The sequence below is a fragment of the Bos mutus genome, chromosome 14 (genome assembly GCF_027580195.1).
Source record: "Bos mutus isolate GX-2022 chromosome 14, NWIPB_WYAK_1.1, whole genome shotgun sequence".
Taxonomy (NCBI): domain Eukaryota; kingdom Metazoa; phylum Chordata; class Mammalia; order Artiodactyla; family Bovidae; genus Bos; species Bos mutus.
In genome coordinates this window covers 64,020,094-64,034,782 of record NC_091630.1, presented here as the reverse complement: position 1 = coordinate 64,034,782, position 14,689 = coordinate 64,020,094, and the positions used below count along the sequence as shown (strand labels likewise).

The 14,689-nt window shown below is 41.4% G+C and overlaps 1 protein-coding gene across 1 annotated transcript in view; it reads left to right on the top strand.

Annotated features, from left to right (window-relative positions):
• The window catches only part of HAS2 (hyaluronan synthase 2), a 32,171-nt gene that overhangs the window by 659 nt on the left and 16,823 nt on the right, over window positions 1-14,689 (top strand). Inside the window, exon 2 of the mRNA XM_005891980.3 lies at window positions 13,342-13,968. Within this exon, the coding sequence (XP_005892042.2) occupies window positions 13,342-13,968 (627 nt within the window). The remainder of the gene's footprint in view (window positions 1-13,341; window positions 13,969-14,689) is intronic.

Genomic DNA, 14,689 nt, shown 5'->3' with positions numbered 1-14,689 from the left:
TTCGGTGAACAGTGAGGGTCCTCGAATAGGCCAGGGAGGGGGAAGTCATTACCCCACGTTAAGAATTAAACCCAATTTTAAGTCCGTGTTCGACAGAAAAGTTTGAGGTCTGAACATTTCCAGCAGGCTGCAAATCAGGGGATATTTCAGATCCCTGGCAAGCTTAGTAACCTATCCCGGGGCTTGTCCCATTTCTGCGGCGCTCGCCAGAAATCTGCTGCCTTTATGGGAACACAGGTAACCTCTTTGCCTGGGAAAGGCTGCACTTCCCGGGATGTACTTTTCCATTCCACATCTTCCGGAGCTGCCGAGGGGCTCCCGAGCTAGGAAACAAGCATCTCCACTGTGTAAGGAAAATGCATTCCCCACTGCCGCCCCCTTCCCCCTTCCATTCTCATCACCTCTCCCTTTTTTCCCACACTCTGTGTGGGGAGAAAAGCCGTGAACAGCCTAGCGCGTTTTCCTTCTAAGTGGGAAGGAAGCCTGTTTCTTGGAATGCAAAGGGTTAAAGCGATCGCGGGTCCCAGTTCTGGCCCCAGGGAGGGAGGGTCCTTCGTCACCTCCGCGCGGCTACCGGCCTCGCTCGGCCACTCCCCTTTTTTCCCCTGCCCCCCCCCACCTCTTTGCACTCTCTGCACCCCCATTTAAGTGTCAGAGTGGGTCTATCTGGGCTCAGCCCGGCTCCGGAAGCCTCACTACGGCCAGGGGTCCCCGACCCAGGCAGTGGCACTGGGAGACCCGAGCGGGAGGAGAGCGCGCATCCCTTCAGTCGGCCGCCGAGCCCCCGGGGGCAGGGCGTGCATGGGGACCGTGTGTGGCGCGCAGGCAGCTGCGTCGTCCCGAGAGCCAATTCCGACGTGGCATCGGGCACGCTGGCGCCTCTTTCCGCAGCTGCAGCGGGGGGCACGGTCGGGTGGGGTCTTTGGGGGTGCCGTCCCCAGCGCCCAGCCTCGGGCTGGGGCTTGGGGGTCCACTGGGAGCCGGGGGTAAAGATGGGAGGCGAGCCAGAGGCTAGGTTGGGATGGATAATCAACACCTTGGGCGGAATTCGTCAAGCTGGTTCCCGCCCAGCGTGAGCGAGGGCTACAAAATGGGTCCCTGTGAACAGGAGGGCGGATCTGAAAGGAGGGTCTGTGTGAGGGCGAGGACTGGGAGGCGAGAGGCTGTTCCTCTGGCCCAGGATACGCAGCCGAGGGGAAATGGCTCTGAAGGGATAATTAAGTCTGGAAAGAGGGGCTGGGAGCTGAGAGGCGGTGCCTGGAGAGGAGGGTTTACAAGACCCGGGTCCTATTACACAGGCTTAGGTGCCAGCTTCCCGCGGCCACTCCCTCCATCCCCCAAACGGGCCGCGCGAAGTACTTGGGAGTCTCCCAACCCCACGCGCCTCCGGCCCCAGCGAGCTGTTGCAGCCCTGCTCCCAGGAGGTGGGTGTAGGAGCTCTGCCGGCTCCTCCCAGCCGGGTTCCTCACCCTTGGGGATCACTGCTGCCTGGTGTCTCCCGAACAGCTGCCCAGAAAGGCTACACTTCTCCAACCCACGTGGCTGGCCTGGGATTGCCTTTGACGTCACACCCAGGGGGGAGGTGTGACGCAATAGAGCGGGAAGCTCTGATTGGCTACCGAGGGCTTTCCCAACTGGAGGACTGAGTATATATAGACTTTCAACTCGGCCTGAGAGCAAAGCCAAGGAGGTTGGTTGTTGAGCTTTGCTGGGAAAGGGAGGCGACAGATAAGAACAACTTCAATGTCCATTGTAGATTTCAAGGTTCTTTCCGGCAGATTTCTCTTTTCAGTGAAGACATGATAATATACCTTTGAAAGTTTAAGGATTATGATTTTTTTTAAAGATCATTTTAACAAAATATTTTGAGGGTCAGCACACATTCAAACATGCCAATGATGAAAGGCTAAAAGTTAAAATGTATATTTGTGTAGAATTGGGTAGAATAAATAGTTATGCCCATCAAACTATTTGTAGATAACAATTGAAAATGTTATAGAATAGGTTTGAAAAGAACTCCTAAATTCTAAACTTTTTCCTTTCATTCCAATATGCACAGGTTGAATCATTCATTAAACTGGTTTTCACTGCATTTTTCCAAAGGCTGAATTAAATAAGATTATTCTGACAACTGAAAAACTGTTTTTAAAATGCCTACTATATTCCAGCGGAGGTTTTCCAAATACTTTGGCTATTCTTTTAAATTTTCAATAGTTTGACCCTCTACAAATTTTAGTATATATATTATGTTGTGAATGAATTAAGCAATATTGGGACTAATGATTCAAAATTCTAAGACATTTATGGATTATAGCATTATAATGAAGATATAATTTCTCCTCTTTTCTTTTTATCTATATAAAACATGAGCTGGGTGAACAGAAAAACTTCTTGTAGAAGTGTGACAAATGTACATTACCGGAGTTACTTGTACACTGTGCCTAGAACTGGATCCTTTGTTTTCAGAGAAAGCTATGGCAACTATAAGAAGAATTCAAGGTCTTAAATCAATGACTAGTACCAAATCTGAATGCCACTCTCCTCCAAACAAAGATGGTGTTTAGTCACCTACCTTCTTGGAAAATAAGAATTGTGCAACAAATGGGTAACAGACTTACTAGAAAGTAAGTCATATTAAAACTAATCATTATTGTAAAGTCTGTAGAATAGTCCCACAATATTGAATTTCAAAATTTTTTTTCACACATGGATTCCTTACCAACTGAGATTGTTTTAAGAAATATTTCCTGAATTGTTAAATTCATACCTTCCACTGATGCATTTATTTTCTATGAGGAAAGGCCTTATTTATGGATCACTGGGAGAGACCGTTTAGCAAAGTTTTATTACATAGTTGTATTTTTAATCTAAGAACAAGTAGCGTATTATTAACTTCTTGGCTTTTATATAATGTGGGAGCTATAAGTTAATGTAATTGGAGAATAGAGCATAAGCCCCACAGTTCTTTTACAGGTTCTGTTTTTACCCATGCTCATCCAGGCTGTGTTCCACTAACAGGCTGTAAGGACAGAGCCTGTGGCAGCTTGTATAACACTGAATGGGGAGGACAGGTCCCTGCAGAAAAATCAGTTTCATCACCCCAACTTGGTTTTAATCCTTTCCTCTGCATAGACTATGTATTATCCCACTGCATATATCTTAAATTCAGCAATATTTTGAATGTTATCTATGTGGAGTTCATAATATAGTGCTGTGTTCACAACCTAGAAAAATGTCATTGAGTCAAAGTAAATATAACTTCACACTCTTAAATTTTTCTTTAATTTAAACGTAAAATATTTAAATATGAATGTCTCTTACAAGCATACAACTGTATTGCAATTTATTTTAAAAATGAACAAGATGTAGTACACATCTAAATGGAATGCATCATAGGAAAAGCATAGTCAAAGAAGTGTTTAAATAACCATAGTGTAAGGTAGAATGCAGTCTGGCCCATAAAGAAGTAAAATAATAGCTAGTATTTATCACCTGTTTAATACATATCAGGCATCGAGGTAGATACTTGATATGAATTGTATCTAGTGCCCTGCCATGCCTCCCAACAAGAAAACTCTATGGGAAAAAAACTTTGCCTTAGAAAAGTAAAGCAACCCACTCAAAATCACAGGGTTACTAAAGAGAGTGAATGGAATTTAATCCAAGATTTCTTGAATATAACACACTTGAGCTAGACTATGCTACAGTTGGACTAGTAAAGTTTTATGAGGGTTCAAACTGAGGAGAAATCACATCTGATCGAGAGACATCAGGAAAGATTTCATGTAAAGATTTGACACTGGTATATATGGCCGCATACGGAGTGAGGATTTCATGCCAGATCTTTCTGTAATTTCCCCCCTTTGCTGCAGTGAACTTTAGGATGAAGCTTAGGATGGTGAAGTTTGGGAACAAATAGACAATTGGGAGAATGGGCATCTTAGGAAGCCATTGATCAACATGGTACAAAAAAAGAGAAATCTGAAATCTAAAGTTCTGGATCCAGAGACATCTCAGATGACAAGGTCTTTGAAAGGTGTTTTGCTAAACCCCTGCAGAATTAGCTCCAGGGTCTCTGCTAGAAGAAGTGCAGTGGTACTGGAAAAGACAAAGGTCAACTTCAAAACCAGAGAGGAAGAGGAGGTCAGAAGGGGAGAAGGAAGGGGTGGGTCATGTGTCTAATGTGAAGACTCCTGGGAGGCGTCATCTGGGTACTTCTCTTAGGATTTCGGGCTGAGGACAGTGGCAGGGGCAATACACCTGAGGGATGTGTATCTGTCCAAATGAGGTACTGAAAGTTTTCTTAGACTTTAACCTAATGATTACCAAACTTTGTTGCAATTAGAGTTACTTAAGGAGATTTAAAAACTCCTGACAGGCTTGTAGCACCCCATGCCAATTCACTCAGAATGTTGCAGGAGCCACACTTCTGTAATTTTTACAGATTCCCTGGGAATTGGATATACATCAATATTTGCCAACCACTGCTTTTTAGCCTTTTGTTGACCATCCTTTCTAATCCACCATTTGCAGCCAAATGGCCAAAAGCAGAATATGTCTTGTTACAAAGAAATACACTTCCAGATGTCTTGCTAGTGTCACCTACCTAAGTTAGTATTTCTAACTCTAATCATTCTACATATGACTTGATCTATTTCTTCCTCCTCCCACACATTAGTTTAAGAGGAAGGAAACCTGTGTTCTAAAATCTTTTCTGCTATTAGATGTGACCTCGAGTCATGCATTCACTAACCATATTAGAAAATATATCTCCTCTTGTCCTTTGTGCTTCTGCGTGTTTAACTATCAGCTATAAGTGAAGGGACATTGACCTGGTCTGTCTGTATTAGATTTTGGACTATAATGATTCATCCTTTGTGTCAGTCCCTGAGGTCAGTCTATTTCCCTCAGTAAAGCTGGTTCTAAATGTGCCATATAATCCTTTGTATTGAGATCCTAAGCAAAACTCGATTCCTTGTAGAAATAGAAAGTGCAAGTCACTTTATAACTTGAGTTATGTTCTTTTATGTTAAGATACTAACACCGTTAATATTCCATTGACTCTATAATAAATATACATATTCATTACCAGTAATCCTGCAAAAAGTTGTCATTCCCATTTTGCAGATGAGGAAATGAAGCTCAGAAAGTAGAGACCAAAAGGGATTTACACTTAATAGTCATCCTTGTTCAGGTGACTATGTTGAGACTACCTACAGTGCAACCTATATCCATCCTTCTAGACACTCAGCTGTGGGCAGCTGTGGGTTAAAATCATTAAAATGAATAAAGTTATCTATACCACTAAACATTTTTAAGTTCCAAGGTATCAGTTGTCCAAGGACACATGGCTCATTCATAGAACCCTCAAGTGGGTTGTTGAAAAGCTAATATGAGGCAGAGGGAGCTGGGACTTGAATCCATTTCTTCCCTGTCCTGCTATCCTTTCCACTATGTCAAAATTATCCCTGTTAACTAACAAACAACAACTTAAAGGGACAGAGAGTCAGGCTGAGTAGGTAATTACTAGTAGGGTAGTAACCCACAGAGAGCTAACAGCACTGAGCTCTAACTTGATAGTTTCCTTTCAGGTATTGAAATGAGATCCATCTTTTAATCTCATTATTAGGTGAAGTCACTATGATTAGCTCCATTTTAAAGATGAAGAAGTGTTTCCCAGCTGGCGCTGTGGTAAAGAACTCACCTGCCAATGCAGGAGATGTAAGACGTGGATTCCATCCCTGTGTTGGGAAGATGCCCTGGACAAGCAGATGGCAACCCACTCCAGTATTCTTACCTGGAAATTCCTATGCACAGAGGAACCTGACAGGCTATAGTCCATAGGCTGCAAAGAGTGAGACACAACTGAAGCGACTTAGTATAGATGAAGACAGTGAAGATAAGTATTATGTAACTTGTTCAAGGCTACCCAACCTTTAAAAGAAACCACTGAAAGATAGTTGGGAGTCTATTCCAACTCAGTGTGGTTCCAGAGGCCAATATATATGGGTGTGCACATATACTCATTCACAATCATTAGCATCAAGACACAAAGCAGTGTGTAGGTTAATGGACAGTAAATATTGTAAGACTACTTACAAGAGAGGTTAAGTGGAAAACTACTTAGAGTTCAAATGGAAAAAAGATGACCTCATTATCCCTTATACCTCAAACTTGACCCCCGAATTCATCAGCTTACTCAGACTGCAATTTACAACTTCAGGATCATTTGCCTTTTCTAACTTTTTTATCCAAAGGTCTTCTAGAGCTGGTTGGATACTTCTCCCCCGCAACTCCATCCATTACCTTTAAATTGCCGGGCAAGAAATTACAGAACTGGTTTTAAAAGAGTGAAAAATCTGCTGGATGAAGGATACCCTTGAGGGCTCAGCATATTCACTGCCTCTGCAGCAAAGACAGAGTAAGGCCCTGTGCTCTGTCAGGCTACACTGACTACTTGAGTCTAAATGAATATTCACTTATTTAAAATGTATTTATTGAGTGCATACCCTGTTTTATGGGCTTCTAAGAGCTTTCCTGGTAGTTCAGACAGTAAAGAATCAGCCTGTAATTCAGGAGACTTGAATGGGTTGGAAAGATCCCTTGGTGAAGGGAATGGCAACCCACTCCAGTATTCTTGCCTGGAGAATTCTATGGACAGAGGAATCTGGCAGACTACAGTTCATGGGGTCACAAGGAGTCAGACACGACTGAGCAACTAACACACTCGACACAGGTGCTACAGTGGTTAAAGACTCTGCTTATCAATGCAGGAGCCCTGAGACTTGGGTTCCATCCCTGGGTCAGGGAGATCCCCTGGAGAAGGAAATGGCATCCCACTGCAGTATTCTTGCCTGGGAAATCCCATGGACGGGGGAGCTTGGTAGGCTACAGCCCATGGGATTTCAGAGTCAGCCACGACTTAGCAACTAAATCACAACCACCCTGTTGTATAGCACAGGCATATACAGTTAATTGAGATACACAAGTCCCTATAGTCAGGAGTGTTCTTAGTGTAGCATAGAAAATTAGGCAGAGTTGGGAGCAGGGGTTAGGTGAGATAAATTGGGAGATTGGGATTGACATGTGCACTATTGATACTATATATAAAATAGATAACTAACGAGAGCCTACAGTATAGCACAGCGAATTTCACTCAGTGCTCTGTGGTGACCTAAATGGGAAGGAAATCCCCCAGAGACGGGATATACAGATATGTGTAGCTGACTCACTTTGCTGTACAGTAGAAGCCAATACAGCATTGTAAAACAACAATACTCCAATAAACATTAATTAAAAAAATAGAAAATCATGCAGGGTCAAAGGAGATAGTGACAGGCAGTGAAGAGATGTCAGGGAGGAGGAGTTACTTTATCTTCATTTATTTTTAATATTTCCTTTTATTTTTTCCTTTTTGTTTGTTGGAGTAGAGTTGATTTACTGGGGAAGTTACTTTAGAAGGAGCGGTAAGCTAGGACCTCTCAGAAGAGGTGTCACTTGGCCTAATGTCCACAGCCTTTCCCAAATGCTGACTCGACCCATTAAGAGTTCACTTTAGCTTCTCCCTGATCCAAAATGGAAGCCCCCATAATGAAGGCTGTGGGAACTTAGTTCTCACCACTGCACTAGGGCAATGAGAGCAGCTGTTATTCTCTCTCATCCACTGTTTGCTCTCTGGTTAATAGAGGAAAGTCAAAGGGAAGGAATGGTACCCAGTGCAGCCCAGCGACCTACAGAGTCCCACTTGGGGTCTATGAGCAAACAGCAAGGCTTATATCTGCTCTACGATGGGACCTATGGCACTGTCTCCCCTTGAGTTTCTAAGTAGCACTAAGTACACACTGTGGCTATAGATGGACTTTCCTGGGGGCTCAGTGGTAAAGAATCTACCTGCAATGCAGGAGCCGCAGGAGACTCAGATTCTATCCCTGGATGGGAAGATCCCTTAGAGGAGGAAATGGCAATCTATCCCAGTATTCTTGCCTGGAGATTCCCATAGACAGAGGAGTCTGGTGGGCTACAGTCCATGAGGTCGCAAATAGTCAGATATGACTAAAGTGACTTAGCACGCACCCATAGCTGTATATACTTGTGTGTCGCAATCAACTGTGTATTCCTGTATCCAAAAAACAGGTTTAGCACGAAGTAGGTATTCAATAAATACATTTTAAACAAGTGAAAAATCCGTTTAGACTCAAGTAATCAGTGCAGACTGGCAGAGCCTAGGGCCTTCTTCTGTCTTTGCCTTTGTTAGAGTAAAACAGGATTTTGACTGTTAGCATTAAGAACAGCACTGCTGTTGCCTAAATGGAACCACCAGCCAATTCCCTTTGGCACCACATCTTTCCAGGTTCCTTTGGTTGTAGCCATGTAGGAAAACACATGAGCCTAGAAATCTCTGGGAATTGGCTGTTGTTTCTGTTCCTGAGTGCATATCAATACTCATTTTTCTATTACAGCTGGAAAACAGTTTTCAAGTTCTTTTTTAATCTTTCCTTACACAACACGCATATTAACCAGAAACAAAAGAACACCACCTAATTTTTCATGAAAGTTCAAATCTATTCAGCCAATATTCACTGAAATTAGTCTAATCACCTGGCATTTATGCCACTGTGTGAATTGGGCAAGTTTTGTGATTTGGGGCAAGTTACTTAAATATTCAGTCTTGGCTGCCTCATCATATGTATGTGTGATTTGTAACATGAGATTAACAGAATTTTATATTTACTCTTAAAATTAAGTAGAATTGTTCCCTATTCAAGAAAACAAAACTTGACTCTATGCCTGGAGCTTAGAAATGATGAATTAAAAATCATTGACATTATAATGATGCTAATGATATTTATGAATAAAGTTATATCTATCATTCAAATATTTTCTGAATACCAACTGTAAGTCCAACAATATTTTATGTCCTTGGGGACATTAGTGAAGATAATTATATATATATATATATATATATATATATGGCTATATATATGGCTCAGATGGTAAAGAATCCATCTGCAATGCAGGAGACCTGGGTTTGATCCTTGGGTCAGGAAGATCACTTGGAGATAGAAATGCAACCCACTGCAGTATTCTTGTCTGGAGAATGCTATGGATAGAGAAACCTGGTGGGCTGCAGTCCATGGGGTCACAAAAGAGTCAGACACGACTGAGTGACAGATAACTAACACATACAGATACACATTATATATATATATGCGCACATATAATCTGTTGACTTGGAGTGTACGTTATGGTGCACCAAACTGTTTTTTAACATTTGGTTTGGCCTAGAATTCTGTGCAGCAACTTAAAAATCAATAAAGTCTAATAATGGGCAAAACCAAGTTTTATATTTTCAATATCTTGGGGAGGGAGATTTCTAAGTCTTTGTATCCGCAAATGATCTAGGATGAAACTAACCATATTTTCCAATTTAGCAATAAACTATGTGTCTGACAAGGAGGGTTTGCTTATGAAACAGAGTGTTTGAATTGGAGATTGTCTCAGAAAGTCTCACACATATGGTGCCCATATCTCTGAAATTATAAAGAAACACATCCTGTGTGTCAGTTCCTGAGATCAATCTATTCCCTCAGTGCAGCTGGCTCTAAGTATGCCTTTTAACCCTTTGGGCTGCGCCGAGATGCTGCTTATGTCACACTAGGCAGCAACCCAGACTTCCCAGAAATAGATTCTACTGCTGCAGTTTACTAGCAGCTTTTCCCAGGCTGCAGAAGGACATTCTGTGGACTCCTATGATGTAAGAGGGTGTTCCCACTTCAGCAGCGGCCAGCAGATGCTATGTGAACACGCTCTGTGTCTACATGTGCTGATAAAAGCAAGGAAAATGTGAATAATGGAAAAGAATGGCAGGCAGTTCTTTTGCTGGCTGTGGTGATTTGAAACACAAGCAGAACACACTTCTGAGCTTCTCCCAGGCAGAGTGTTTTAGTCCCCTTGAAATTTTTCACTCTTGTGAGAATGACTCATGTCTTGGAAAAGACAAATTCCTAGTCTGGTGCTCCAGCACCTTCGGCATTGGTTAATGTACACTTTGGGAGTTTTCAGCATCTGGCCAGTGGTTTCAATTAACAGGGGATGCTGTGCTCTGAAAACTCAGCATTTCCCCATTGCCCAGCAGCTTGCACCTTCCATCTGTGTCGTGATTACCTTTATCAGGCTCACATGTTACATATTATGGTGTCCTATATAAGTGCTAAAAGTGGAATGCACATTTGGTTTTTTGTTTTATTTCTAGCTTCCATGTTAGCTGATATTTTAAATTGTAACACTTTGATTTTGTTCCTGATTGTTGTCCTGTGAAGGGTCCTTGACAAGTTTCATCTCCAGTTTAGCAAAGGAAAATAATGTCTGCAAGCTCAAACCCTGGTCTCCAGCCTGCTTTGCATTGCTTGAATTGTAATGAGATAGAGACACTAAAACCAATATTTGTAACAGGCACACAAACACAAACTCAGAAATTATTTCTTGTTAATGTGAGTCCAAGGCAGTTATTCCTGATTGATGGTATTAGTGACTGATTTCCTTCCATGTGGCAGTTCAAGGACCAAGCTCCTTCTATCCTTGGGCTTTGCATTCTCCAAGGACCTGTTAATATGTACATCAAGATTGTGGAGGGAAAAAGAGATATTACAGCATGCCCCCTCTATCCCTTAAAAGCCCTACTGGAAATGGCACATTTCAGAATTCCAGAGACTGGAATGCCATGGCCACATCAAGCAGTCTGCTCAGGAGTGGAAATACAGTTGGTGAGCAGTCACAGTAAGTTACCCTAAAGCATAATGCACTCAGGACCACCTCAGTGATGACCACAAGGCCTAGAATGTAAATGGTGTCACTTAGAGTTGAGTGATGTGATGGCCACACAACTAGTAACAACCAAGATGTTAACAGATTTTATGTCAACACTCAATTTTAAGTCTTAATGTGGAATAGGAAAATATAAATAATATATCCAGGAAGAGATTTTGCAGAGATAATTACTTAACCCAAGGTACTTTTGAAATAAATTTACTTAACTTTTCAAAAACTAGCTGAACTAAAGGGAAAGGTTAAATATTAATTATATGCAAATATGACAAAACCCCTGAAGTTGGTGTAAATGATTGAAGGTCATACAAATTATGTCCCTCGTTAGAGTTCATTATTGGAAGGGGAGGAATAAAGAAAGACTTCAGGGGGAAACCTATGATATTGTGATTAATTCTAATAAATATAGACTTGGTCTTTGGCATGAGGCTCGTAAGATGCTTAGCATTTCCTACAGATTTAGAGATGTCTTTTGTTAGGTTCATGAGGTGACTTTTGGAATAACTTCCATTTTCTTGCCCAGATAAGTGGGGAGGGGAGACACACTAGAGATGGAGTTTAATTGCCAGTGGTCAATGGTAATAATTAATCATTCTATGTAATGAATTCTCCATAAAAACCAGAAAGAAGAGGGTTCAGCAAGCTAATGGATTAACAGACATGTGGCAATTTGGGGAGAGTGATGCATGGAACTTGCCGCATACCTTGCCCTCTGCATCTCTTCCATCTGCCCATTCCTAAATTACATCTTTTTTATATTAAACCAGTAATCTGATGTGTAAACAGGTTTCCTGATTCTGTGAGTCCTTCTAGCAAATTAATTGAACTCAGGAGGGGAGCTTATGATCCTATGAGTTTTAACCAGTTTATCATAATTGCAGGTAACAACTTGGGCTTGCAACTGACATCTGAGTGTTGGTCTGTGAGGGGCCAGTCTCGTAGGATGGAACCTGTGGAATCTGATACTGCAGGCATATGATGGCAACATTGATTTAATTGTTGGACACCCAGCAGGTGTCCAGAGAATTGTTTGTGGCATGTATAGGAATAGGATCCAGGAAATAAGACCAAGCACCTCGTCTGTGGTCATAATTGGAGATGCTTTGAGGAATACAATATATATGATCCTCTTGTACTCACATTCAAAATATTTCAGGAGATTCATAAACTGGGGAGGAGTACAAAACTGGATATTATTAAGAACTGAAATGTGTTTTTAAAGTCTAAGTTGTTAAAGTTCTTCAGACAACAGAAAATGTACCTGTTGAATTAAGCATGATGCTATTCTTTAATTATATAATTTATTTCTGCAAACATTTATTGTGTCCTTGCTGTGTTTCAGTAAAGTTCCTGATTACCAGGTTCTAACTGGCTGGTGTGGATGATGGATGAAGGAGACAATCATATAAACGAAGGACTATAATTTGGAATTTCAGGAGCTTTCTGTGTAGGATATCCATGCATAAGGAAGTTTTAATGGCAACAGAGACTTGGGAAATAATCCAGTCTAACTGCCTATATTTTACAGATTTAAATTTTTTAAAATTTTATTCTTTATATTTATTTATTTGGCTATGCTGGGTCTTAGTTGTGGAGTGTGGGATCTTTGATTTTAGTTGCAGCATTTAGTACCCCCACCAGGGATCAAACCCTGCCCCGTTGCATTGGGAGTGCAGAGTCTCAGCCAATGGACCAGCAGGGAAATCCCTAACAGAGTTTTCAAGACTGAAGCCCAGAGGGGAAAAATGACTGGCTCAAAGTCACGCAAATTGATGGAAGAGCTAGAATGGTAGAATCCATGTATTTTTATGTTCAACCTCAGCTAGCTGCATGGGAAAGATGTGAGTTGAGGGATTTGCATCAGAGCTGAGATAAAATGATACATAAGAAGTTGAGCAAGGCCTATGAATTTTGAACTTTCACTGGTCAGTATTATGAGTGAAGGAATATGATGGTGCAAGAGTGCCTTGCTCACTAAAAAAAATTAGGTGTTATGCTTAGCTATGACCACACACACAGAGTACATCCTTAGGTAAATGATCTAATGTACTAAAAATGATGCATCTATATATTTGTTTCATACATTATAGTTTTCAATGGTACAATGCACTACCATCTCATGATGTTTGAAAGAATTCTCTGAGGTGTGCCAAAAGGACATTCTTTTTTTTTTTTTTTTCTTAAACACTTATTTTTCCAGATCATTTATTTGGCTGTATCGAGTTTTAGTTGTGGTATGTGGGATCAATTCCCCGACCAGGGATCGAACCTGGGTGCCTTGCATTGGGAGTGCAGAGCCTTAGCCACTGGACCACGAGGGAAGTCCCCCAAAGGACATTCTTATCTCTCTCTTGCCAATGAGATGCCAAACTGAGATGCAGAAAGTCACTGAACTAGTTAAGTGAGAAACTCAGGGTTAGAACACTTGGAACCAGTGTGCTCCCTGTGGTACTCTGTATATAAAGAAGTGTGGGACAAGAGTGGTTAACCAAGTGTATCATGTGGTTATTTTTACAGATGCATTGTGAGAGATTTCTATGTATCCTGAGAATAATTGGAACCACACTTTTTGGAGTCTCTCTCCTCCTTGGAATCACAGCTGCTTATATTGTTGGCTACCAATTTATCCAAACAGATAATTACTATTTCTCTTTTGGACTGTATGGTGCCTTTTTAGCATCACACCTCATCATCCAAAGCCTGTTTGCCTTTTTGGAGCACCGGAAAATGAAAAAATCTCTAGAAACCCCCATTAAGTTGAACAAAACTGTTGCTCTTTGCATTGCTGCATATCAAGAAGATCCAGACTATTTGCGGAAATGTTTGCAATCTGTGAAAAGGCTAACCTACCCCGGAATTAAAGTTGTCATGGTCATAGATGGAAACTCGGAAGATGACCTTTACATGATGGACATCTTCAGTGAAGTCATGGGCAGGGACAAGTCAGCCACTTATATCTGGAAGAACAACTACCATGTGAAGGGTCCTGGAGAGACGGATGAGTCGCACAAAGAAAGCTCACAGCATGTCACCCAGTTGGTCTTGTCCAATAAGAGTATTTGCATCATGCAAAAATGGGGTGGAAAAAGAGAAGTCATGTACACAGCCTTCAGAGCACTGGGGCGAAGTGTGGATTATGTACAGGTAGGTCTCCACATCTGCCAGGACAAACATACATTTAAATAAAGCATCTTTTGTATCTCTCCAGTCATATGCTATAGCCCATGCTTGTCCCTTCTGGACAAGTACTTCTTTCAGTTCATCTGAAAACAGCATGACTGTTGAAAGCACATTCTGAAAGAGAGAAAAAAAAATTCTTGTGAAACGGTTAAAACTATCTATGAAAATGCTTACTTCATGCAATGTGATTGGTTGGAAGTGAAGATTATTTTGAACAGGAGACCCTTCCTTCTCTTCCTCTCCCTTTCCTTCTCTTCCCCCTTGGTTCTGCCAAATCAATTCCAACATCATTTTCCACACTCTTAAACTCTCCAGCGATGTAAGAAAATAGTGTGTGTCCCAGCAGAAGGAGCTGGAGAAAATCTGCAGGACCAAAGTAAGGCTATAAAATATTTTTCACAGAAGCTAGGCAAAATGGGGGCAATGAAAATTTTAATTGGAAAGTATAGAAATTCAAAAGTAAGACACCAAGAAAAAGAAAAGAAAAGGGGAAAAGGAAAACAAAAACAAGACAAAAAAAAAAATCCAGTCTTCTCAGAACAAAATCTAAGTCATGTTTATTTCACTCTCCAAACAGCATTACCTCACTCCTTGCAACTTGACCTTTGAAAGCATTTGTGATGGTGTTTGCTTGCATGAAAATTAGACAGGCTCTGTCTCTTCATTAATTTCCTAACTGCTAACT